Source organism: Carassius carassius, chromosome 47 (genome assembly GCF_963082965.1).
Source record: "Carassius carassius chromosome 47, fCarCar2.1, whole genome shotgun sequence".
In the NCBI taxonomy this organism is placed as follows: Eukaryota; Metazoa; Chordata; class Actinopteri; order Cypriniformes; family Cyprinidae; genus Carassius; species Carassius carassius.
In genome coordinates, this window is record NC_081801.1 from 18905553 (window position 1) to 18932773 (window position 27221).

At 38.1% G+C, this 27221-nt stretch overlaps 1 protein-coding gene across 1 annotated transcript in view; it reads right to left on the reverse strand.

Annotated features, from left to right (window-relative positions):
* Positions 1-27221, reverse strand: part of kif4 (kinesin family member 4) — a 181421-nt gene that overhangs the window by 123208 nt on the left and 30992 nt on the right. Inside the window, exons 8-17 of the mRNA XM_059542117.1 lie at positions 18479-18598; positions 17910-18085; positions 17700-17761; positions 12105-12237; positions 11758-11816; positions 11551-11656; positions 5170-5271; positions 4697-4882; positions 4513-4616; positions 4244-4388 (exon numbers count right to left, since the gene is read on the reverse strand). Coding sequence (XP_059398100.1) covers positions 4244-4388; positions 4513-4616; positions 4697-4882; positions 5170-5271; positions 11551-11656; positions 11758-11816; positions 12105-12237; positions 17700-17761; positions 17910-18085; positions 18479-18598 — 1193 coding nt within the window. The remainder of the gene's footprint in view (positions 1-4243; positions 4389-4512; positions 4617-4696; positions 4883-5169; positions 5272-11550; positions 11657-11757; positions 11817-12104; positions 12238-17699; positions 17762-17909; positions 18086-18478; positions 18599-27221) is intronic.

Below are 27221 nucleotides of genomic sequence, written 5' to 3' on the forward strand. Positions count from 1 at the left end.
AAATCAAGCAACAAAATTGTCTATAAAAAAGTCTTGCTAAGGTGGCAAGACTGGTTTCGTTCTTGGTATCAAAATGATCTGCTCTTTATTCCTCACACCATGATGTACTCTATGTGATCATGAAATGCATCGCACTATTTGTACCATATTTGGGTAAAACTACACCAATTCTTCAGGCCAGTCATAAAGCATGCAAATGAGGTGTCACTGGGAAAAGGAAACACTTTCCCACTGAATCTATATGCCTTATTACTGGTCAATCTAACCAAAATGGGTGTTACGTTCCCAGTGCTATGTAAGCATACTTGTGTATATGTTGTATGGGTGCTTTTGTTTGTATATTCTGTTTCAGATGCGGATGTCCGTGATTGAGTCGCCAATGGCCTGCGAGAAGTTGTTTCAGATGCAAAGCTCATTGGAGGATCTGCCTGTTACTCTGCTGACGTAGGATGCTGGTGTCCGTGATTGAGTCGCCAATGGCCTGCAGGCTGTGCAGTTTAAAAGAGACTAAAACTTTAATGGCAAAGAGAGAGACGGGGGTGCTGGGCGAATGTGTGAAACTCTGTGAAGACGTTCTCTCTCTAGAGGGGATTAGTCTGAGAGTTTGCTTTTGTTGGGGTTAAGGTTCTGTCTTTGCCATAGTTCACTTGTCGATTGATTTTGATGTGCACGTCGCACCTGTTTGATGTTATCTGATCACCTGTTGAGAATCGTTAGTCTCTGATGAGAGTTGTGCAAGTTGGGAAGGAGAGGTTGTGAATAAGGTAAGCATGTCGCGACATACACTTACATCATGTAAGTTTCTCTTACTGTATTAGACAGACTAGGTTAGAGCGGGAGGTGCAATTTTTGTATGTTTTTGTTTGATTGGTTAGAGTAAGGTTAGTTATGGTGTCTTGTACGCTGAAAATGTTTGTTTCTACATTTTCTGTTTATAGATAGTTTAGTCTGGTTAACTTTAGTTGGGGGGGTGGTTTTGTTTAGTTTTTTTAATTTAAGCATCTCCCTCGCTCCTTCCTCTCCTCCAATTTGTTTTCCGTCCGTTATTAATTTGATATATATATTATAAATATTACTTTACTGCTTCATTCTCTTTCAAGCACTGTAAAAAGAAAACAACATTAAAACCTAAATTGCTGTCTGTTTTGGTGGCTGCAGATTTTCTTCCCTGGTGCAGTTTCCTTTCCATCTTGAAATTCACACACAATTTTAAAATTTGTATGTTATGCCTCATAATATTCCTAGACAAACCATGATTAATTAACTGGGGCGTAACACAGGGAAACCAGATAAAACCTCTCCCAGACCCAAAAAGTGCGCTTCTCGTGCGGTTCCCTGGAGACACTCATCACTTTGGAAACCTCACGACTCCCCTTCCGGGGGGAGTCCAATCTTCTGGCAAGTTTTCTGCAACATTGTTGATTCACTTCAAAGCAGTCGACCCATGGATGAAATGACGAAGCTTGTACTCCTAACAGGATTCAACAGGAATCTACGCAGTATACAGTCGTGCCCAAAAGTTTTGAGAAATACATAAATATTAGTTTTCAAAAAGTTTGCTGCTAAACTGCTTTTAGATCTTTGTTTCAGTTGTTTCTGTGATGTACTGAAATATAATTACAAGCACTTCATACGTTTCAAAGGCTTTTATCGACAATTACATGACATTTATGCAAAGAGTCAGTATTTGCAGTGTTGGCCCTTCTTTTTCAGGACCTCTGCAATTCGACTGGGCATGCTCCCAATCAACTTCTGGGCCAAATCCTGGCTGATAGCAACCCATTCTTTCATAATCACTTCTTGGAGTTTGTCAGAATTAGTGGGTTTTTGTTTGTCCACCCGCCTCTTGAGGATTGACCACAAGTTCTCAATGGGATTAAGATCTGGGGAGTTTCCAGGCCATGGACCCAAAATTTCAACATTCTGGTCCCCGAGCCACTTAGTTATCACTTTTGCCTTATGGCACGGTGCTCCATCGTGCTGGAAAATGCATTGTTCTTCACCAAACTGTTGTTGGATTGTTGGAAGAAGTTGCTGTTGGAGGGTGTTTTGGTACCATTCTTTATTCATGACTGTGTTTTTGGGCAGAATTGTGAGTGAGCCCACTCCCTTGGATGAGAAGCAACCCCACACATGAATGATGTCAGGATGCTTTACTGTTGGCATGACACAGGACTGATGGTAGCACTCACCTTTTCTTCTCCTTTTTCCAGATGCCCCAAACAATCGGAAAGGGGCTTCATCGGAGAATATGACTTTGCCCCAGTCCTCGGCAGTCCATTCACTATACTTTCTGCAGAAGATCAATCTGTCCCTGATGGTTTTTGGAGAGAAGTGGCTTCTTTGCTGCCCTTCTTGACACCAGGCCATCTTCCAAAAGTCTTCGCCTCAATGTGCGTGCAGATGCGCTCACACCTGCCTGCTGCCATTCCTGAGCAAGCTCTGCACTGGTGGCACTCCGATCCCGCAGCTGAATCCTCTTTAGGAGACGATCCTGGCGCTTGCTGGACTTTCTTGGACGCCCTGAAGCCTTCTTTACAAGAATTGAACCTCTTTCCTTGAAGTTCTTGATGATCCTATAAATTGTTGATTTAGGTGCAATCTTAGTAGCCACAATATCCTTGCCTGTGAAGCCATTTTTATGCAACGCAATGATGGCTGCACGCGTTTCTTTGCAGGTCACCATGGTTAACAATGGAAGAACAATGATTTCAAGCATTACCCTCCTTTAAACATGTCAAGTCTGCCATTCTAACCCAATCAGCCTGACAATGATCTCCAGCCTTGTGCTTGTCAACATTCTCACCTGAGTTAACAAGACGATTACTGAAATGATCTCAGCAGGTCCTTTGATGACAGCAATGAAATGCAGTGTTTTTTTTGGGATTAAGTTGGGATCACTCTTCATAACATTCTGGAGTATATGCAAATTGCTATTATAAAAACTTAAGCAGCAACTTTTCCAATTTCCAATATTTATGTAATTCTCAAAACTTTTGGCCACGACTGTACATGCACCGGGACACTTAACTAAGTACCTACAGAACCAATGCAAGTAACCACTTGTTAACTATTTAGATGCGCTTCTAGCCTTTGACCCCTTTTAATTAAGGTGATGTGATTCTTTGATGGTTCTTAACAGGTTGTGATTAGCTGATGAGTAAATACTACTTTTATGCCCCACTGTCTCGCTACCTCTCACTACAGTGCACTCACTCTCTCCATTTATGCTTTCCTTGTGTTGGCATCCATGTTTTATGTGTGTATGTTTGTGTCTAGTCAGATGTTGCATGATCGTCTGTAATATAGTTTAATAAACATCTATATGTATTCACACTTGGTTGTCCGTGTTTGTTGCTCACAGGATGAGGTCACTAACGTTTCGGTTTTGTTACATGATCTGGAAGCAATGTATTAGTAAAATTATTTTCCCTGGCCAGAGAAATTCTTTTTACTTCGAGTTAATATACGATTAACATTGTCTGTACTGCGGATGAACAAATAATTTTATTGTACCATTAATGCTATAATTCTACAATTCACCTCACTTTGAGATAATTTGCTATATGTAGCTGTAATTTTACTGGGAAAAAAAGCTATTGTTTAAAACTATGTTAGTTTGAAGACACATTTGCTTTAACCCTCTTTGGTACAGTGTTGCTTCCAGGCAACATAGCCTATTTTAGGTATTTTTAACAAAATGAGAAACCTATTTAGTTGATAAAAGCTATCTCAGAGTAGGAGAGCAAATACTAATCAATAAAAATGCAGGACGTGCACATGTCACATGACTTCATATTTTCTCTAATGAACAGTGCATTTATCATCCATATAACTGCCTACAAAAAATCTGAGTCACCTTCACTGGTAAGTAAAGTATTAAGAAAAACCTTTACATAATATATCATTAAATGTATCATAGGAAATTACAAAAAACTGCATGTTGCCTTGAGGCAACGTTGTATTGTAATGGGGCATGGCATAATGCCACGCAGGCATACTAGGTTAGAATACAAGTATATGATATGATGTCAAAAACGTCCCAGAAAATAGCTATCTACTGCAAATCTATTTGCATTTTTTTTTCTTATACATTTATAAGAATTGTAATTGTATATTTTTTTAATATCTGCGCATATGATTTTCTGTAGTAATTGCTTCCTCAACTTACACAGGTAGGTCCTTGTGTGTTTGAGTGTGCAAATAATCTACAGATTAAAGATATGAAGGTTTGTAAACAAACCTGTATCTCATGGTTGAGTTTAGCTACATTGCGCACAGATGATTCTTTGAGCTTAAGCAGCTTAGACTGATCTTGAAGCTTCTTCTTTAACTCAGTAATTTGACCTTCCAGCTCCTGAAGTCTCTTCCTGCGTTGTTCGCTCAGTCTAGAGTGAAACAATACAATACAAGACAATAGAAATGAAAAACTATCATCAACATGTCATTATTTTGCAGCAGTAAAACTGGCAGTTAATGTTTGGAGAGAAACAGGCACAGATATTGAGTTACTTGGCCTGATTGGTGTCCTTCTTGGCAGACTGCAGGGCCTTGACGAGATCTTCCTTCTCTTTCTGCAGAGAGCCAACCGAAGCCTGCAGACTTTGAATATTCTCCTGGAGATGTGAAAAACATTTCAACACCACTTACATGGCATTCACCAATATAATTTTTATAATTTGGTTTTCAGCCTTACCTGATATTCAGTTTGAATGGGCTCCAAATGATTATCATTCTGACACATCTTCTTGACAAAAGCCTCTTTTAGTGCCAAAACTTTATTGAGCTCAATCAGTTCCTTCGACATCTGAGCCTGTCGCAGTGCATGCTGGGCTGTGTAGGCTTCTGGAGAGTCTTTGGCTTGAGGATCAGCACAGACTTCCTAAATTGTTATGAATGATTGAATAAACTAGTTTAAAAATTAAGATTCATCATCACAAATACCTTGACTAGACATCAGTTGGGCATATTAGAAAAAGGTGCAACATTGTAAACTACACTCAAATGCAAAAATTATAATTACAGTGGGGAAAATATTTGATTCACTGCCGATTTTGTAAGTTTGCCCACTTACAAAAAAATTAAGGGTCTGTAATTTGTATGGTATGTTTATTTTAACATATAGAGACAGAATGGAAATATTCTATACACCCAACAATGAATACATACCACTGGTGGGCCACTAGCAGAACACCCTGTGTGTAATTCCAGAGCTGAAGGACTGCCTGAAGTCATCCCATCAATGGTGGCAGCAATCCCTGCACTCTCATTCTGTTGGACCAAGGCATTTGATTTAAATGCAAAAACTGAAAATCACTGTAAAATAATGACAATGAAATTCCAATAATCATAACACATTCAGGGGTCAGTTCTTCATACCTCCCTTAATAGATCTTAACGATTTGACATGTTAGTTATTTTAACCCTGATAACATTTACATTTATTCATTTAGCTGATGCTTTTATCCAAAGCGACTTTTGCTATATATGACAGTCGCACACCTCAGGAGCAACTCAGGTCGCACGCCTCTGGAGCAACTAGGGGTTAAGTGTCTTGCTCAGGGACACATTGGTGTCGCAAAGTGGATTCGAACCCGGGTCTCTCACACCAAAGGCATGTGTCTTATCCACTGCGCCACCACGACCCTACCACTTACTTTAAATAAGTAAGTGGTTTTGACAAAAATATCTGTAAATTAGTAGTACTTGGTGGAGAAACACTTGTTGGCAAGCACATCTTTAGTGTGCTGGCTGAGGGAATGAGGTTCTCCAACATTTTATATTACATGGAACCGTCATTTGCAACCCAATGCAGTGAAATCGCCCTGTTGACCAAGGCCAATTGATAGTTGTTTTGTATTTCTTCCATTTCCAAATAATCAAAGTCTCGGGCCAGCAATGCCATGACTTAGGAGCCCTTGAGCAAGGCACCGAACCCCCAACTGCTCCCCGGGCACCGCAGCATAAATGGCTGCTCACTGCTCCGGGTGTGTGTTCATGGTTTGTGTGTGTTCACTGCTGTGTGTGTGCACTTTGGATGGGTTAAATGCAGATCACGGATTCTGAGTATGGGTCACCATACTTGGCTGAATGTCACATCCCTTTTCTTTTCTTCCTGGTTTAATAAGGTACACCTGTAAGAAAATATCAATGGCTGGGAGAGACTTTCATCTAACAGGTTTGAGCTAACAGACCTGTTGTTAGGGATGGGTACCGAAACCCGGTATTAAACTGGCCCCGGTGCTAAATTATGAAAGACCGTAGTATCAGTAAGATCTGACGCTATCGGTTCTGCTTTCGGTACTGGAGAAAAAAAAAATTAATGTAATATGTATTTTTGCTTAATAATGTTATCATGCACATTTTATCTCACCAAACATTTCTAATGTGCGATCATATTAAGACGTTTGTCTGTGAGATCTGCAAAATCACTCATTCACGCAGCGGAGGCTGTCTGTCGGTCACACACACACACACACCACAACGAGCGCGGCGCACGCACAGACATAACAGTATGAAAACTCCCACTTAATAATAAAGAGTGACAATGGCGAAGAGATTTGCTTAATAATGTTATCGTGCACATTTTATCTTACCACACATTTCTAATTTGCGATATTATTAAGACATTTGTCTGTGAGATATGCGAGATCTCTCATGCGCGCCGCGGAGGCTGTCTGTCAGTCACACACACAGACACACAACAAAGTGTGGTTATACTTCACTAGAGTTGATGCAGACAATGCTGGTTGTCATAAGTGCAACAACATTTTTGCATGTAAGGGCGGAAACACAAGCAATCTGTCAAAGCATCTTTCAAAAGTGCATTATGTGCAGACAGAGAAATGCAAAGTTTTCGACTGCCTAACACAACACAAAGTAACACAACACAAAGTACCGATAAGAATACCGTTAAAGTACCGGACTGTTAAGCAGTATTGGTAAAAGTAGTAATACTGTTAAAACCTTAACGATACCCATCCCTACCTGTTGCTATGATACAAATTCTAGGATGAGTTAAAAAATGTACATTTAAATTAAAATTAAATTAAAAATTAGGCCTTGATCATGTCAAATCGCCAACAATAAAATCCAGCAAACTGAATAATCCATGTTCAAAACCACATATCCCTGAGATCGAACAATAGCTCAAACAGCAGAGCATGTTTTTACTAGAAGAGCAGTAGTCATGGATTTAACTTCCAAGGAAAGCAATATCTGACAAAACTGATAAAATTGTCAGCAGGGTTTTTACACTCAGGATGGGATCTATGCTAAGCGGGCGGCAGATCCTTTTCCTATTTGGCGCCTAAACTCTGGAATAACCTACCTAACATTGTTCGGGAGGCAGACACACTCTTGCAGTTTAAATCTAGATTAAAGACCCATCTCTTTAACCTGGCTCACACATAACATACTAATATGCTTTTAATATCCAAATCTGTTAAAGGATTTTTAGGCTGCATTAATTAGGTGAACCGGAAACACTTCCCATAACACCCTATGTACTTGCTACATCATTAGAAGAATGGCATCTACGCTAATATTTGTCTGTTTCTCTCTTATTCCGAGGTCACAGTAGCCACCAGATTCAGTCTGTGTCCAGATCAGAGGGTCACTGCAGTCACCCGGATCCAGTACGTATCCAGACCAGATGGTGGATCAGCACCTAGAAAGGACCTCTACTGCCCTGAAAGACAGCGGAGACCAGGACAACTAGAGCCCCAGATACAGATCCCCTGTAAAGATGTTGTCTCAGAGGACCACCAGGACAAGACCACAGGAAACAGATGATTCTTCTGCACAATCTGACTTTGCTGCAGCCTGGAATTGAACTACTGGTTTCGTCTGGTCAGAGGAGAACTGGCCCCCCAACTGAGCCTGGTTTCTCCCAAGGTTTTTTTCTCCATTCTGTCACCGATGGAGTTTCCGTTCCTTGCCGCTGTCGCCTCTGGCTTGCTTAGTTGGGGTCACTTCATCTACAGCGATATCGTTGACTTAATTGCAAATAAATGCACAGACACTATTTAACTGAACAGAGATGACATCACTGAATTCAATGATGAACTGCCTTTAACTATCATTTTGCATTATTGACACACTGTTTTCCTAATGAATGTTGTTCAGTTGCTTTGACGCAATGTATTTTGTTTAAAGCGCTATATAAATAAAGGTGACTTGACTTGACTAAGAGGGAATAGATTGTTACCAGTCATGGGCTGGGCATGTACCAATGTGACATCACATTGGGAAAAAAAAAAAAAAAAACCTGTGACAGCTTGTTTTGAGACACTGTTTCTGATTCATGGAGAATATATATATAAAATAAAAAAAGGAGAGGGTGGACTTCTATTATATGGTGGTTTACACACTTCTGGACAAGCATTTATATTCAAACAACATGTAAAAGTAAATTTTACATAATAGGGTCATTATTTAAGATTAAATAATCCAAGCCACTACCATGGTGTAGCATTTACTATAGTATTTATTTCTGTTAAAAGTAAAAGTAAAGCAGGTCCGAGCTGATATATTTGAGTGGAAGTGGGGACTTTTATTATTTGCATATTCATATCTTATTCTCAATGAGGGTGACGAGTTACAAGGAATTTTAAGACATGAAGAAATTATTTTCATGGGGGAAATGTCATTTTTATCATCAACAATAAGTTTGAAGGGATAAAATTAAAATGACTGCAGTGGGACTTTAATTTCAAGACAATGCAAATTAATTTGCATGAAGATTCTCAGCATTGGCTTTTCAACAGCATTCCACTAGAATCAGGAACAGTTGTATAAACTGCTTATACCAGTCTTAAAATGTTAGTCATCTAATTTTTTTTCTTCAAACTGGTCATTAACTTTTTTGTTAATTCAGTTACAAAATGGTAGATTGGTTTAATTTGGAACTGAAAGGTAAGACTGCTATTGGTTAACTGCTAGTTGGTCAAACTAGCTCTAAACACAGCAGCTATGTTTATTCAACTGGTCATAGACCAGATCTCAGTTTCTTTACATCGCAAACATTAGCTATTCTTACAATGCCCTTATGAATGGCAAAAGATTATGGTTTTGTGACTGGCATCTCTAATTATATAGACTGAACAGGGAAGTAACATTTACCCAACCCACGATTCGATTTTGATTTCATGATTAAATTTTCTCAAATCTTGTTTGCAAAATGAGATTGAAGACATTATACAGTAAAAAGCTGTCATTTTATTAGGCTATTGCTGCTTGTTTCTTTGTGAAATTGAAATACAAATCAAACAAGTTAAACTAAAATCTCTTAAAGGGATAGTTCACCCAAAAATGAAAATTATTTCATTAATGACTCACCCTCATGTCGTCCCAAACCCGTAAGACCTCCGTTCATCTTCGGAACACAGTTTAAGATATTTAGTTTTAATCCGAGAGCTTTCTGTACCTCCATTGAAAGTGTGTGTGCACGGTATACTGTCCATGGTTAGAAAGGTAATAAACACATCTTCAAAGTAGTCCATGTGACATTAGTGGGTCAATTAGAATTTTTGCAGCATCGAAAATACATTTGGTCAAAACACTGCAGTTTAGTGATATCCGGTTCGCGAACAAATCACTAGATGTGACCGGATCTTCTTGAACCTGTTCACCAAATCGAACTGAATCGTTTGAAGCGGTTCGCGTCTACAATAAGCATTAATCCACAAAAAACTTAAGCTGTTAACTTTTTAATGTGGCTAACACTCCCTCTGAGTTAAAACAAACCAATATCCTGGAGTAATTCATGTACTCAAACAGTACACTGACTGAACCGCTGTGAAGAGAGAACTGAAGATGAACACCGAGCCGAGCCAGATAATGAACGAATGATTGACTCTGATAGGCTCTCTTTCACATACCTGCGGTTTAAAACACCAAATATTTATGCTATGACAAGAACAAAGAGTTTCTCTCTTACCCCACACATGCACGATAATATAGTGTATCGTTGATCTCATGGGCTGACGATATGACGATTTGAAAAATGACCATATCACCCAACAGTAGTGTAAATGACTAAAATAGTTTGTGGAACCAATTCAGTTCAATATATTTGGTAAATATTTTTTCTCAAACGGGTCGGGGGGAATAGACGTCTCAGAAAAATGGTTACAGGTATCAAATGTTTCATGGTATCTTCTTCAGATTTTAAATAGAATCTCAAGAGAAATGTGGCTTTCAACCCATTACTTTTCTGGATTGCTCCAGGATTGATTTAATGTATTTTTATATTAAATAAAAAAAAAATAAAAAAAATCAGTGTGGTACAATTGTTTCACGGCACTTCAGTGTCTATAGCTTGTTATATGTTTGAGCATTATCAACTCTGGATGATGGATTGTAATGGCCAAATGGTCTTCTTTCCAACGACACCAAAATTTGTATGTGTAGAACAGTCAGGAACTGTTACATTTTAAGTTAGGTAGGTAATTTTCAGCTGTGAGTTCCAAAATGGGATGTGCAGGTTAACAGGTTAAACAAACAAAAGAGTTTGAAACTTCATTTGATTCATTGAATTAAATGTCTTCATTTGATAACTAGAAAACTTTAAATACACAACACAGACTTTCTGGAAGAAAAAAAAAAACTTAATTTCATAGGGCCCTATAATTGTAGTTGGTTTCTTTTTTTCATTAATGCAACTGATTGGACATGCTTTTTGATTATTAAAATTAAATCATTAAAACTGAAAGCAGAAAAGTTGTTTGGAAAAACTGAATTTGGAGAAAAATAAAATGGAATTTGGGATAATAAATCTTTGCAGTGCCTTACATGTAGCAACATGAAGTCATATCTTAACTCCACAAAATTGTACAGACATAGTGGTTGGCTCTCTTCTTTAGAACATTTACATGTCTAGTCCTACTACAGGTGCTCATGTCTTCTCTTTTCTCTCTCCTACTTTGGCAGGAACTTACAGAATTTCATCAGAGTCTTTGTTGTCACATTTCCAGCACATTTACAGCACATTTCCAGGATGCACTGTTGTGGCCATTCATCAAGCCATTCCTAGTTTCAAGTCAAAGACCACAACACTTCCACCTTTATTCACGCTTAAAACTACACTTCCACCTTTATTCACGCTTAAAACTTTCTGTAAATAAACTTCGTAATTAGAAAAAAGAAAACTGACTACTAATGGTTTCAAGTCCAAAGCGAATCACATTCTGCTTGCATTCACCTTTTAGCTTGGCTTCCTCCACATTGGTATTGTCGTCTTTTTTCGGCTGAAGTAATTGCATCCTCGATTATACTTTATTCGGTTCCTATTCTTTGATTAATAATGGCTGTCTCACTTCATATTTCTGCAATCATATTCATTTTAATCTGAACATGAATTTAGCATTTTAATTTTGGGTGATAAACATGACTGACTATGGGGAGCTACTGATTACATGGACACCCACGTCATTTGAACTGGAAGTCCTGTTCAAGTCTTCCAAAAAAAATAAATAAAGTAAATGTTGAGTAAATAATTAAAAACACATTACATTCTCCACCAAATCTCAGAAATCCCAGTTCTATTACCTGCAGTTCTTTGATAAGCTTCTGAAGGTTCCGGATCACCTCTATATTCTCCTTCAATTCCTGGTCTTCTAGGGTTTCCACAATCTTCTGTAGGTCCACCTTACACCTGAAACAGTGAAAAACCTTTTCATTATTGAGATTTTGTTCAGATTTTTAAACATTCTTGAACCTCATCGGTCCACAGATTGGAAAAACATTGATACATACGCTGCATGTTGCCTTAACTCCTCCAGCTTACTTTGCAGTTTCTCATTTGTCTGCTCAATCTAAAACAACAGCCAAACAATTAATCAAAAAGTAAGAAAAATTGTTTAACCATACAATAAGGAAATGTGGTGGCAAAATTAGCCAAAGCTTTTGTATTGCCAAACATAAATCACACCCAGAATCAAGGTCAATGATGGGTGAATGAACAGTGATTAAACTGTATTTAGCAATTTTTTATTTTACCAGCAAACCATGCAGAACATTGGTCATTTTGAGCATCAAACACAGATAATGAATAAACTAATATTCCCTTAACCACACAGATGATGATTTCCAAAAAGTCTTACCATGATGATCCTTTCAAACATAAGAGCCGTCTGTCCTACAGCCTCACTCAGTTCTCGACTCAGCTTGCCGTTTTCACCTTGCAAACAGCGATTCTGCTCCAGGATGTTTGACACATTCTCTGCTGGCTCAGACCTACAAATCAAACACATCTTGATGAATTAATCTAATGATTTGAAAACAAATGACTACAAAAGTCAATCAATAAACCATGTGAGCAACAACACTATAGTGCAATCACTCCCTGGTGGTTTTAGTAAAACATTGCGAGGTGGGCAAATGCATTTATGCAGGTAAACAAAAAAAATGGTGCACGTCATGTTGCTGATAACAGATACTGTGTTAGCCTATTGCCGTGATCTGTTTCAGGCTTACAGTATCATAACTTTTATAAGTTATCCTAATAATGTTTTTAAAGTTACATTCTAATATCATGGAGATTCATTCTTACAGTTTTTGAATGGCGAGAATGAGAAAGTGCGAGAGCTAACCTGCATGTTTTTGTATTGTGGGGGAAACGGAAGATTTGAACTCTGATATGATAAACATTTAATATAGCTGTAAATGTATCTTAGCTTAGTTTAAAGGTGGAAAAATATTTATTTGCCATGCAGGCCACATTGCGAGTAAAACATTATTATTGTTATTATTATTATGCAATTTATAGACGCCTTTCATGGCAATCAAGGAAACCTTACAAAGTCCATAAAACGGAGTAAAACAATAACATTAAACAAAATCCAATACAACCCACAGAAGGTATTCACGGCAACCCGTCAAAATGATCTTGAATACACTGCAGCTGAAAAATGACTTTTGTTCAGCAGAGTGTGTGTGTGTGTGTGTGTGTGTGTGTGTGTGTGTGTGTGTGTGTGTGTAAAGCACTGATCACACACAATTTCTTCCATGTTTTAATTTTAATAGTAAAAAAATTAAAGTTTAATGTTTAATCATTAAAATTTCATAGGTCCCTTAACATGTCATTTTTGTCAAACTTTAAATAAACAGATGTGACATTGTATAAGTTCCATGATTTTAATTACTTAGACTTGCTTTTGATAAAATGTAATTTAACAATTAAAAAGGATTTTAGAAAATTCTGAACGGAACTCGGGAAAAAATAAAACATTTCATAGGGCCCTATATTTAACACACGATTACAATATAGTTTGTATGTTATTTTAATGAGATTTGGGGTGTTTTCTTAACAATAAAGAAAGTTTACATGAGAAATGCCTAGCTTGTATAAATAGGTTATTACAAACACTTGAGGCTGGATTGAATTAAATCGAATATTAAGTAAAGCTTACTATTCATTTTATAAAAAATCTTAGCTTGGTGCTTATGTTATCTCTAATGCACCTGTTACCCTGCTGCGATTGCATTTCATGATGTATCAGAAGAATTCACGCAAGGTTAAGAAAATATTTTGTTTTCTAGAAAGACACTTTAAGTGGATAAATGTATATTGGATCAAAGCAATGTGGACCAGGAGACTATAAGGAGTGGATAAAGATTTTCAGTCTCTTGAAATGTTTAACAACCTAATGTTATACGTTCACTTATACAAAAGGGCCCCTTTAAGCTGGTATGTTTCATTTAAGTTCATTTTTAACAGATTTGTTTTTATAAAATGTAATGTCATTTTCTTCAATCATTTAGTTATTATAGCATCTTAAATATGTTGCGTGTAAAAAAAAAAGTGTTTGTTTCCGCCAGTTAAAGGGTGGGTACATTGTGTGCACATGACCAGGATTGTACAATTTCCGCCTCATTTTGAGCCAGGAAAAACTCTGTAGTGTGTATATGAAGAAGATCCAAGGGATATGAAGGAGCAAAGTTAAAAGTAACATTTTCAAATTTACATGGAATTTAACTAGGAGCTAGTGCAAATTTTGTAGAACAGGAGAGATGTGTTCAGAGTTGGAAGTTTTGGTAATAGTTCGAGTAGCGGCATTTTGTACCAACTCTAGTTTGTGAAGTGATTTGGAAGGAAGTCCATAAAACAGCATTACAATAGTTGATTCATGATGTAACAAGAGAATGCACAAGAGAAGCAGTACTCGACAGGGTCCAGGCGATTGATATTACTAATATGAAAGTAGTGTTGTCAAAAGACCCGGTACTTCGGTACCAAGTCAGCACTAAAAAAAATAAAATGTTATGGTTCTTGATGCGCTATCCGAGAGGTGCTCAGATGCACTCTCTTCTTAAAAGCACTGAGATGTGGCGACCTCAAAAGGATGAAACCAGAGTATGTGAGCGGAGTGGAGCAGCAATAATTTCATTTAAATGAAACTTGCATTTTAATATGCGTGTCTCTGTGTGAATGAATGAATGGTAGAGACGTGCGGGTTTGTTTACTACATAGACTGAAGCGCGTGACGCTTGCAGTAATTTCAGCATCTGCCATCTCAATGAGGACATAAATACATAAACAACATCACCAGAACTGTTCTGAGTCACTTCACAAGCATTTTACAGTTTCATTTTAGTAAAACCAGTGTCAATTTAAAGATATTCAAGGTAACCCTTCAAAATAAAAGTTCATTTTTACATAAAGGCGTTGTGCTAGATATACTACTATTATATAGTAGAATGTATGTGATACTGCTACTACTGTTGGAAAAATTAATAAAACTATTTTTTAAAGAAATAAATCTCACAATATTTCTTCCAAGTTTTAATTTTAATAGCAAATCCCCTTTATTTAGCAAAATATAAAATGTGTTTAAATTTCATTAAAAGACAAATTAAATTTGGGTGAAACTTGTTTACTGTTTTTCATAATTATATTACTTGTAGAATTGTTCTTGTAATAAGTATAACAATTGTAAATAACTATAAAGAATGGCATTGGTTTATTTTTTTGTGATAAGTTTTTTTTTTTTTTTTTTTGCATATTTTTGTGTTTTGCTTTGGTACCGAAATTGGTAACGAGGATTTTCACTGGTATCGGCACCGAATACTGAAATTTTGGTACTGTGACAACACTAAACAGTAGAACTTTAAGGTCGGGAGGGAGTTCAGCTTCCTGACAGCCTGATGAATGAAGCTGTCCTTCAGTCTGCTGGTCCTGGCCTGGAGACTCCGCAGTCTCCTCCATGATGGCAGCAGACTAAAGAAGCTGTATGACAGGTGTGTAGGATCACCTGCCATGCAGAGGGCTTTACGGGTGAGATGGATTCCGTAAATATCCTGAAGGGAGGGGAGAGCGACACCAATGATCTTCTCAGCCACTCTCATTATGCGTTGAAGAGTCTTCCAGTAGGACGCGTTGCAGGCGCCATACCACACAGTGGCCAGTGCTGTGGTGTTGTCTGTCCAGGAGAGGTCCTCTGTGTTGTGCACACCCAGGAACTTGGTGCTGCTCACCTCTCTCTACAGTCACACCGTTGTTGCTCCTTCGTCTTCTCCACATTCAGAGAGAGATCGTGGTCACTGCACCACCCGGTCAGGCAGCTCACCTCGCTCCTGTAGTTTGTTTCACCTCTGTTGCTAATGAGACCCAACACAGTCATGTCATCCGCAAACTTAATGAAGAGGTTGAAGTTGTGTGACAGTGTGCAGTCGTGGGTCAGCGGAGAGAAGAGGAGGGGGCTCAGCACACATCCTTGTGGGGGCCACAGTGTTCAGTGTGATGGTGCTGGATGTGTTCCTGCCAAGCCATACTGCCTGAGGTCTAGGGCTGTCACTTTTTATTCGATATTCGAATATGCATTCGAACATGGCGTAAAATATCCGTAATCGAACTATAAAATAAAATATCCGGTTTATAAAATGCCATGTGTAGATCATTTTTTACAGTCTATGATTAGACCGTTTGTTTTTTATTTTATTCTTTGCCATCTTATCCAGTAGAGGGCACTCTAGACGTATTGTAGCATAGGCCCATGACCAAATCAAGAGAATAATAGCTAGTAGCCAGGCACGTCTGTGTGCTCCGAACGTGTGTTCTCCATCGCGGGGAACATTGTAAATAAAAAGAGAGCTGCACTTAATCCAGATCAAGTTGATAGACTGGTGTTTCTTGCAAACAATATTAAGAAATGAATTAGGCTAGGCTATATGCTTTACTCCTGCTGCTGTTTAAGCTGCCACGTTATTTTTTGTGCCCGTTCTGAATCATTTTTTCTTTTCATTTTTCATTTAGCCTAATGTTGTGGGATATGCATAGTGGCACTTCATATAAATTGATATTCTAAGTTGATAACCTGGTGTTTTAAACATTAGGTAAAAAATAAAAATAATCCAGATAGTCCTGTTTATGACTCACTGTTAAACATTTGTGAATCCATTAGGGGCTGTTCACGTATCGTGTCTTTTGCGTGCTCATGCTCGTTTTTTTCCAGGCACGTCCACACCGCATAGAGTTAAAAACATCTCAACTTTTCAGAGAGAAGGTCATGTGACGAACAAACCAATCAGCATCATCCTTTCCCGTAACAACGTTGAAAGCTCAGCCAAGATGATACATTGCATGATATTCGATATCCATTCGAATTAGATTTTTCTCAAAAGTGACAGCCCTACTGAGGTCTTCAAGTCAGAAAGTGTAACAGCCAGTTGCACAGCAAAGTGTTGACCCCCAGCTGGACCAGTTTGTGGATGAGCTGTTGAGGGATGATGAATGCTGAACTGAAATCTATGAACAGCATTCTGATGTACGAGTCTTTTTTTCTCTAGATGTGTGAGTGCTGAGTGAAGGGGTAGTGGCAATGGCATCATCGGTCGAGCGGTTTGACTGGTATGCACACTGGAAGGGGTCCAGGGAGGGGGGGGGGGGGGACTTGTGGTACATGGCTAGCCGTTCAAAGCATTTCATAAGAATGGGTGTAAATGCAACTGGACGGTAGTCATTGAAGCAGGATGGAGAAGGCTTCTTCGGGACTGGAATGATTGTGGTAGCTTTGAAGCATGTGGGGACAAAAGTCTGACTTTGTGAAATGTTGAAAATGTATGTGAAGACATCAGTGAGTTCCACTACACAGTCTCTCAGTACACGCCCAGGAATGTTGTCAGGACCCGGAGCTTTGCGTGCATTGATCTTGCTGAGGGATCATCACCTGGTTGCCAGGAGGAGGTGGAGTCTTCTGTGCAGTGGTGTTGTTTTGTGCTTCAAAGCGAGCGAAGGCGGATGAAGACGTACAAAAAAACTGCCACTCAACAGGGACAAAAGACAAAAAACAGGGGAGAGAGACAATCCGCTGCGTGTGGATGCGCCACCATCAGTTATCATCATGTCGACACAAATAGAGTGCAAGGCTGTTAATATGTTTAATATGTTTTTGTGTTTTGTTTTGGTACCAAGAACCATGGATTTTCAATGGTATTGGTGCCGAATACTGAAGTTTTGGTACCGTGACAACACTATATGAAAGAATGCAGAACGGGTGACACTGTTAATATGAGCTTCAGATGAGTTTTATCAGGGATGATATCCAAAATTTTAACCTGATTAGAAAGAGGAACAGGACAATTGAGCCTCGTCACTGAATTTCATTACAAGATACACATCTTTCACGTTTCAATGAATCAACAAAGCAGTATATCCACACTTCCCCCACAAATAAAAATCTTAAATGAAAAGGCCATACCCTGTCAGCACAGGTGCAACACCTCCACGGGCATGCAGGAGCATCACCTGAAGCTCTTGCACCTGTGTTTATCACAAAAGAGAAAAAAGCAGAAATTAAAATCACCCAAAAGTATTAACTCCGCATTCTACTGGATTTTAAATAACCAGTCATTTAACCAGTTACTTCAAAAGCACCCATTAGACCCAAAAGAACAAATAGACTTAGTACCTGCTGTCTTAGTCGCTTCATTTCTACTGCACGTGGATCAACATTGAGAACAGGCTTATTCTTAATTTTACGGGCACGGTCAGCATAGCGCAACGTGTTGATAGTCTCCTCAATGTTGGAGTCTGCTGGACTAACACACGCAATCATCAAGGTGTGGCTGTTTCCTCCAAGAGAGTCTGCAAAGACGGTTTGTAAAGAATTTCATGAGCAAAAATAAAAGAAATCCACACACCACTAACAAAAACTAAACAACTAACAAAACTAAAAAATACATTTTACCAATTTCACCATTGCTGCTGAACTGAAAACAAACCCATTCCTACTCCAACGTTCAGCATTTTACGCTGCTCAATCTTTCAAAGCAGCTTTACAGAAAAGAAAAATAGCAGCAACATGACTTAAAAGGTTAAAAAGCAAACATTGTGTTGGCCTGACAAAGCCTTGTATGAAAGATGAAAATAGTTCTAATAATTTGAAGTTTATTCTGTAAAGGCTCTCACTCACTGCTATGAGGTCCATTGAAAAAGTCATTTATAGAAAAACGACTAAATGGACTGAATAAATCTTACCCTGTAAGAGGCGTGTCAGTTTGGAATCCCTGTATGGCACAAAGGTCCCCTTTTTGCTTTCATCACCAAGTGCACTGATCACATTCCCCAGAGACAGTAGTCCACGGTTAATGCTGATTCCTGTAGCACAAATCAAGTCTTCAAGTCAGGTCCTTAAGCAATAGAGCGGTAATAGAGGCGGAATCACTGACACCACGTGCGCTGCTTGTTTTGACATGAGCAGGGTTTCTGCAGGATTTTTAAGCTCAAATTTAAGAACTTAAGACCTGCACAAATAAAATTAATATCATATGATCGGGGTTGGGCAATGGCTATAGTACCATATTAAACTGTAAAATGCATAATTCGTCTTTTAAATTAATCAATCGATTAATCGTTAACCTTAATGCTGCAAAATGCATCCATTGCAGTCAACGGCATGACAGGATGTGCAAAAGCCACACACACAAAAAAAATGCTTTCTCACTTGAATTAAAGAGGTTTTAATCTGAATAAAATGCTAGTAGCAGGATTAAAAAAAGGAATAATGTGATTATGATAAAATTTTGATAAAATTATAAAATGAAGAGGGCGTGCCATACGTTTGAGGTCATTTTACTTTGATGACTGTTTCCTATCCTGCACGGAGACCACTGAACGTGCCTCTTTAAATGGTTTTGTGGTGCTCGTTGTTGTAATACAATAGCAATGTTTTCAACTGACATTATGGCATTTAAAATAAAATGATCCCAAACGTATCTGTGGCGCGTGTGGGGCTGTGCTACGCAGTAAGTGAACCGCTTCCATTGGCGCTGCTGCAGCAAAACACACTGTTGCTCACATGAAATCTTTTTATGTGATTATTATGACCTGTACTTAATTTGATCCTGCTGGATTCTGTTCTGGAAAATGTCATATTTTGAAATTTTGTGTTCCGGTAGGCCTACTTGTTTTTAAAATCCGGCATTTACAGTGCATTAGATCGTGACAGTGCGTTTGTGCATGTGTGCACACGAGGACGAGCGTGGCATTGGCTAGATTTATTTGGAGGTTATTGCTCATGTCTCATTCAGCACAAATTAGGGATATCAAGGATTAATCAATGATTGTCGATAAGAGATGCAATCGATTAAAATTATCGGTCAGTTAACCGATTTAATGTTGGGCTGCGTGACTCATGCGCAAAACACGTGCAAGCGGCCGTAAGTGACGTGACTGTATATAAAAGCATCATTCATTCATAATGTACAAATTAGGCTTTTAATGTGATTTAAACTTTAGAACTACATTAAAATAGAGACAACACAAAGTTCTTCATCATGGAAAGCAATAGAAATGTAGTAAATAAGTAATTTCACCAGATAATTATTTTATATCATGCGCTTTGCAGGGCTGTGGAACACAGGACAGATTGGCTTGTTAATTAGTTAATTTGTTTCCAAGACTTATTGATTTGTGGCAATTGTTCATGTTTCATTAATTTTGTTCCTTAACCCTCTGAGGTCTAAGGGTATTTTATGGGCCTGGAGAAATTGTCATGCCCTGACATTTGTGCTTTTATCAGTTGCTTATAAACATCTGAATGGCTAAAGTCTAATATCACTGTAATCAGCACAAACTGGGCTATAATAATCTGTGAGCAGCATGTATATACATGATTGTTTTTTTTTTTGTTTTTTTTTGAGAAAACAAAATGCGTGGTTAGTGAAAAACTAAAAATGTTTAATTAGTTGAATAAGGCCATAAAACATACAGAACATTGGTTCCCGGGACTTTTGAGAACTGGAGCTCGTAGCATAGAATTTTTCTTTCTAAATTATGAAAATCATCTTGTTTACTCACTCACAGAAAACAATATATTGATTAAAATTTTCTAAGAGACTTTTTGTTTGTAAAAGTCATATGCGAGTAAGCGTCAACTATTATGAATATCATTGGGATTTACACCGGAGAAGACAAAGGCCCACATAATGAGATGCATAATGAGCCGTTCAGTCAGGTAGGGAAGAGTTACAAGAAATAATGTGAGAACAAAATAAATGTATATATTTATGTTTGTAATTTATTTAGAATATATGTAATTATCCCACAATGTAATTTAATATTCACTTGCGAGTGCAGTTAAACAGTTTATTAGGAACAATCAAAACTGACTTTCAAAGCTGATTTTTTTTTGCATCATTACTCCAGTCACGCAATCCTTCAGAAATCCTTTTAACAATCTGATTTTCTACAACAAAAAAACAGTTATTATTATTATTAGGGCCCGAGCACCGAGGTGCGAGGACCCTCTTGTATCTGCTTTGTTTATTATTATTAAGGCCCAAGCACCGATGGTGCGAGGACCCTCTTGGAATTGCTCCGTTTATTATTATTATTATTATTATTATTATTAGGGCCCGAGCACCGATGGTGCGAGGACCCTCTTGGAATTGCTCCGTTTATTATTATTATTAGGGCCCGAGCACAGATGGTGTGAGGACCCTCTTGGAATTGCTCCGTTTATTATTATTATTATTATTATTAGGGCCCGAGCACCGATGGTGTGAGGACCCTCTTGGAATTGCTCCGTTTATTATTATTATTATTATTATTCTTCTCCAGAATGAATCGCATTTTTGAGGGCCTAAACATACTCAAAGTCATGAAACTTTGCACACACCTCAGAACCGGCGAAAATGTACATCTGATATGAGTTTCAGAAGTGGGTGTGGCAAAATGGCTCGACAGCGCCACCTATACATGTTCAACGGTGTGCGCCTCGAGCCATGTTTCACGTTCATGTATGAAAATCGGTACACACGTTACTCTCCAATACCTACAAAAAAGTCTCTTATAGCAAAATTCTAAACCCAACAGGAAGTCGGTTATTTTTAATATTATGAGCAAATTTTGTGTCATTTTTGCCATTTCCATGCGTTGTATTTTAACGAACTCCTCCTAGAGATTAACTCAGATCAACACCAAAGTTGGTATGCCTAATCTAAAGGCCTTTGCGATGTTAAATTGCTAAGATTTTGAGTATTTTCACCTAAATCACTAACCTTTAAAGTCACAATTCTATAATGGTCAAAATTACTCAGGCCAATGGTATTTTTTAATGACATTATTTCATTATTTATTTATTTTTTTTGAATAATTGTAGCCTACATAAATAGGTAAAGCAAAACAAATATTCAGATCTTCCCTTATTTTTAATAAACACATATTTTCGACAAGAATAAACATGATAGCATTATTAATTAATAAAAATAATTTAAGCAATTACAACTTTTTTTTTTTACTTTAATTTAAACCTATTAAACTAACTTTACATTTTCAAGGAGTTTATAAGTAAAAAATGGTAAAATGTCACAGTTCATGTTAAATAGCCTAAATTAACTTGTGTTAACAATATAATTAGAACTAACAATATAATTAGATTTTTTTAAAGGAACAATTCCTGTATAAAATGGGACAGCAACCTTTATATCAAACATTTTTAAATCATCCACAGCTGAGCATTGTGGGAGGCTGATCTGCGCCAGAGCGCGTGAAGTGAATGTGATGAACGAAGTCATTTTCAGATGCAATAAAAAAAAAAATAATTAAAAAAAAAAACTGGATAGCCAGGCTCTGTTCTGAAGTATAAATTATTTATTATTACTGTTAACCCAGAGTAACAAATTTTTATGGATTAATCGCCTATTTTCATTTGCTGGATGTTTTCTTTATTTTTTATTTTTAAAACACGCTAAAAAATAAATTAAGTTTGTCAGAGGAAAAAGATTTATGAGTCGTGTATAGGTTTCATTTTAACGGATTAATCACCTATTTTCGTTTGCTGCATGTTTTTTTTTTATAAACGCTAAAAAAATTAATCAGAGATTGTGAGAGGAAAAAATATAAGTCCGGTATAAGTTGCATTATATTACATTTAGAAATAATAACGGCTGGCCTAATAATGTTATAATGTACCAACAGGATATTTTAGTTCCCTTCACTTTACAAATCCTTTTAACAAATTTATCAGAACAAAACAAGAATTAAAAATATATAATTCTAATGGAATTATTTGTTCTAATTAATTCTATTAATTCCATTCCATTCCATTAATATTAATTAATTAATTCTATTAATTGTTCCATTAATTCTAATGGAATTTCTAATGGAATTGTCTCCCGGCTGGCCTGGGAACGCCTCGGTGTCCCCCCAGAAGAGCTGGAGGAAGTGTCTAGGGAGAGGGAAGTCTGGGGTTCTCTGCTTAGACTGCTGCCCCCGCGACCCGGCCCCGGATAAGCGGAAGAAGATGGATGGATGGATGGATGGATGGATGGATGGATAATTCTAATGGATAAATATAATTGCAGTATATGATAATATAGGCTTAGTAATAAAAAAACAAAAAATAATAATAATTTAAAGCTAAGCATGAGGTAAGGTTGGGCTTTCTCATTCGGGAGAAATCCAAACGTTTCCATACTATTATTCATGAGGTAAATAGGCTGTGTAGTTCACGTGTGTTACAGTATCGATGGAAAAAAAATCATAATTAACAATGTCAAAGTGCCAACGCTGAATGTCTGGTGAACGACTGCTGTTTCCAGTGAATATGTGCGCGAGGCACCATCGCGAACAAACAGCTGAAACCAATAATACTTAATTTTTGGTCACACATAAGGCATAAATCAAAATCAAAATTTGAAAAATCAAGAATAATTAAAGCTGCAAGCAGCGATGAACGGGCCCTCGCACCCGGGCTCACCGCCATCGAGAGGCTTTAGTAAATTGGCGAACGGCGAGATATATTTACGACTTTAAATGCATATAAGTGGAATATGTCAAAATCATTTATATGTGTCAGTCTTCCTGTTGCCAGCAGGTGGCGATATCATTTTAATGGAATATTGGCCTTCAGATGTGTTCAGGCCAGGACTTTTTTCACAAATGTGAAGTTTGGGGAAGATCGGACATTTTATGCCTGAGTTACAACAACTTCTTTTCCTGTGGCGAGACATCAAATTTTGTCATGGTGCCATGGACACACCCTTTAACAAAAAGTAAAGATCTCCATAATTTAACATTGCACAGGCCTTAAGATTAGACTGACCACAAAAAATACATTAATGTCAAAAGATTTCTAGGAATACTTTGTAACAGCGTAAAATATGCCACTTCCTGTTTTCAGCAGGTGGCGCTATAACTATAAGTGAATATGGGCATGTGGATCTGTTAAGGGCAGAAGTCTTATCTAACATGCAAAGTTTGGGGCAGATTGGACATTGTATGTCTGAGTTACAGCAACTTCCTTTTTCATGGCGAAACATCGAAATTTGTCAGGCTGCCATGGACACGCCCTTTAACGAAATCTCAAGATCTTCCCAATTTAACTTCGCAAAGGCCTTTAGATTTAACTGACCAAGTTTGATGTTGATCTGAATAAATCTCTAGGAGCAGTTTGTTAAAGTACAACCCCTGAAAATGCCAAAAAACAACACCAATTTTGCAGAGAACATTCTAAATAACTGACTTCCTGTTTGGATTCGGATTTCATACCAAGAGACTTTTTCGTAGATATTGGTGTGTTACATGTGTGTACCGATTTTTGTACATGTACGTAAAACATAGCTCGAGGTGCACTCCGTTGAAAGTGTATAGGTGGCGCTATTGAGCCATTTTGCCACACCTGATGGAATATTGGCCTTCAGATCTGTTCAGGCCAGGACTTTTATCGAACATGTGAAGTTTGGGGAAGATCGGACATTTTATGCCTGAGTTATAACATCTTTTATTCCCATGGCGAGACTTTGAATTGTGTCACGGGGCCATGGACACGCCCTTTAACGAAAACTCAAAATCTTCGCAATTTAACATCGCAAAGGCCTTTAGATTAGGCATACCAACTTTGGTGTTGATCTGAATTAATCTCTAGGAGGAGTTCGTTAAAATACAACGCATGGAAATGACAAAAATGACACAAAATTTGCTCATAAAATTAAAAATAACCGACTTCCTGTTGGGTTTCGGATTTTGCTCCAAGAGACTTTTTTGTAGGTATTGGAGAGATACATGTGTATACCAATTTTCATACATGTACGTGAAACGTAGCTCGAGGCGCACACCGTTGAACGTGTATAGGTGGCGCTGTTGAGCCATTTTGCCACACCCACTTCTGAAACCCATATCAGACGTAAATTTTCGCCAGTTCTGAAGTGTGTGCAAAGTTTCATGACTTTGAGCATGTTTAGGCTCTCAAAAATGCGATTCATCTTAGAGAAGAAGAATAATAATAATTAAAGCTGCAAGCAGCGATGAACGGGCCCTCGCACCCGGGCTCACCGCCAGCGAGTTGATTTAGTAAAAAGATGAACAGTGAGAAATATGCATTTCATGTCATAAACATAATTGCAATATGTCAAAGTCATTAATATGTGCCAATCTTCATGTTGCCAGCAGGTGGCGCTATCATTATAATGGAATATTGGCCTTCAGATGTGTTCAGGCCAGGACTCTTATCAATCATGTGAAGTTTGGGGAAGATTGAACATTTTATGCCTGAGTTACAACAACTTCTCTTGCTGTGGCGAGACATCAAATTGTCACAGCGCCATGGACACGCCCTTAAACAACAATTCAAGATCTCCACAATTTAACATTGCAAAGACCTTTAGATTAGACTTACCAAATTAAAATATTGATGTCATTAAATTTCTAGGAGTAGTTTGTTACAACGTAAAACATGTCACTTCCTGTTGCCAGCAGGTGGCGCTATGGCTATAACTGAATATTGGCATTTAGATCTGTTCAGGTCAAAAGTCTTATCCAACATGTGAAGTTTGGGGCAGATTGGACATTGTATGTCTAAGTTACAACAACTTCCTTTTTCATGGCGAAACATCGTAATTTGTCAGGCCGCCATGGACACGCACTTTAACGAAACCTCAAGATCTTCGCAATTTAACATCACAAAGGCCTTTAGATTTAACTGGCCAAGTTTGATGTTGATCTGAATAAATCTCTAGGAGGAGTTTGTTAAAGTACAACCCCTGAAAATGGCAAAAACAACGCCAATTTTGCAGAGAAAATTCTAAATAACCGACTTCCTGTTGGGATTCGGATTTCGTACCAAGAGACTTTTTTGTAGATAGTGGTGTGGTACATGTGTGTACCGATTTTTGTACATGTACGTGAAACATAGCTTGAGGCAAACTCCGTTGAAAGTGTATATGCACTCAGTTGAAAGTGTATAGGTGGCGCTATCGAGCCATTTTCCCACACCCAATGGAATATTGGCCTTCAGATCTGTTCAGGCCAGGACCCTTATCACACATGTAAAGTTTGGGCAAGATCGGACATTTTATGCCTGAGTTATAACATCTTTTATTCCCATGGCGACACATCAAACTTCGTCACGGCGCCATGGACACGCCTTTTAACGGAAACTCAAGATCTTCACAACTAAACATCACACAGGCCTTTAGATTAGACTGACCACAAAAATACATTAATGTCAAAAAATCTCTAGGAGTAGTTTGTCTCAGCGTAAAATATGTCACTTCCTGTTGCCAGCAGGTGGCGCTATGACTATAATTGAATATGGGCATGTAGATCTGTTAAGGGCAGAAGTCTTATCTAACATGTGAAGTTTGGGGCAGATTGGACATTGTATGTCTGAGTTACAGCAACTTCCTTTTTCATTGCGAAACATCGAAATTTGTCAGGCCGCCATGGACACTCCCTTTAACGAAATCTCAAGATCTTCCCAATTTAACTTCGCAAAGGCCTTTAGATTTAACTGACCAAGTTTGGTGTTGATTTGAATAAATCTCTAGGAGGAGTGCGTTAAAGTACAACCTCTGAAAATGCCAAAAACAACACCAATTTTGCAGAGAAAATTCTAAATAACTGACTTCCTGTTTGGATTCGGATTTCGTACCAAGAGACTTTTTCGTAGATATTGGTGTGTTACATGTGTGTACCGATTTTTGTACATGTACGTGAAACATAGCTTGAGGCGCACTCCGTTGAAAGTGTATATGCACTCAGTTGAAAGTGTATAGGTGGCGCTATCGAGCCATTTTGCCACACCCAATGGAATTTTGGCCTTCAGATCTGTTCAAGCCAGGACTCTTATCACACATGTGAAGTTTGGGGAAGATCGGACATTTTATGCCTGAGTTATAACATCTTTTATTCCCATGGCGAGACATCGAACTTCGTCACGGTGCCATGGACACGCCCCTTAACGAAAACTCAAGATCTTTACAACTTAACATCGCACAAGCCTTTAGATTAGACTGACCACAAAAAAGACATTGATGTCATAAAATTTTTAGGAGTAGTTAGTCGCAGTGTAAAATATGTCACTTCCTGTTGCCAATAGGTGGCGCTATGACTATAACTGAATATGGGCATGTCAATCTGTTCAGGTACGGAGTCTCATCAAACATGTGAAGTTTGGGGCAGATTGGACATTGTATGTCTGAGTTACAGCAACTTCCTTTTTCATGGCGAAACATCGAAATTTGTCAGGCCGCCATGGACACGCCCTTTAACGAAATCTCAAGATCTTCCCAATTTAACATCGCAAAGGCCTTTAGATTTAACTGACCATGTTTGATGCTGATCTGAATAAATCTCTAGGAGGAGTTCGTAAAAGTACAACCCCTGAAAATGCCAAAAACAACACCAATTTTGCAGAGAACATTCTAAATAACTGACTTCCTGTTTGGATTCGGATTTCGTACCAAGAGACTTTTTCGTAGATATTGGTGTGTTACATGTG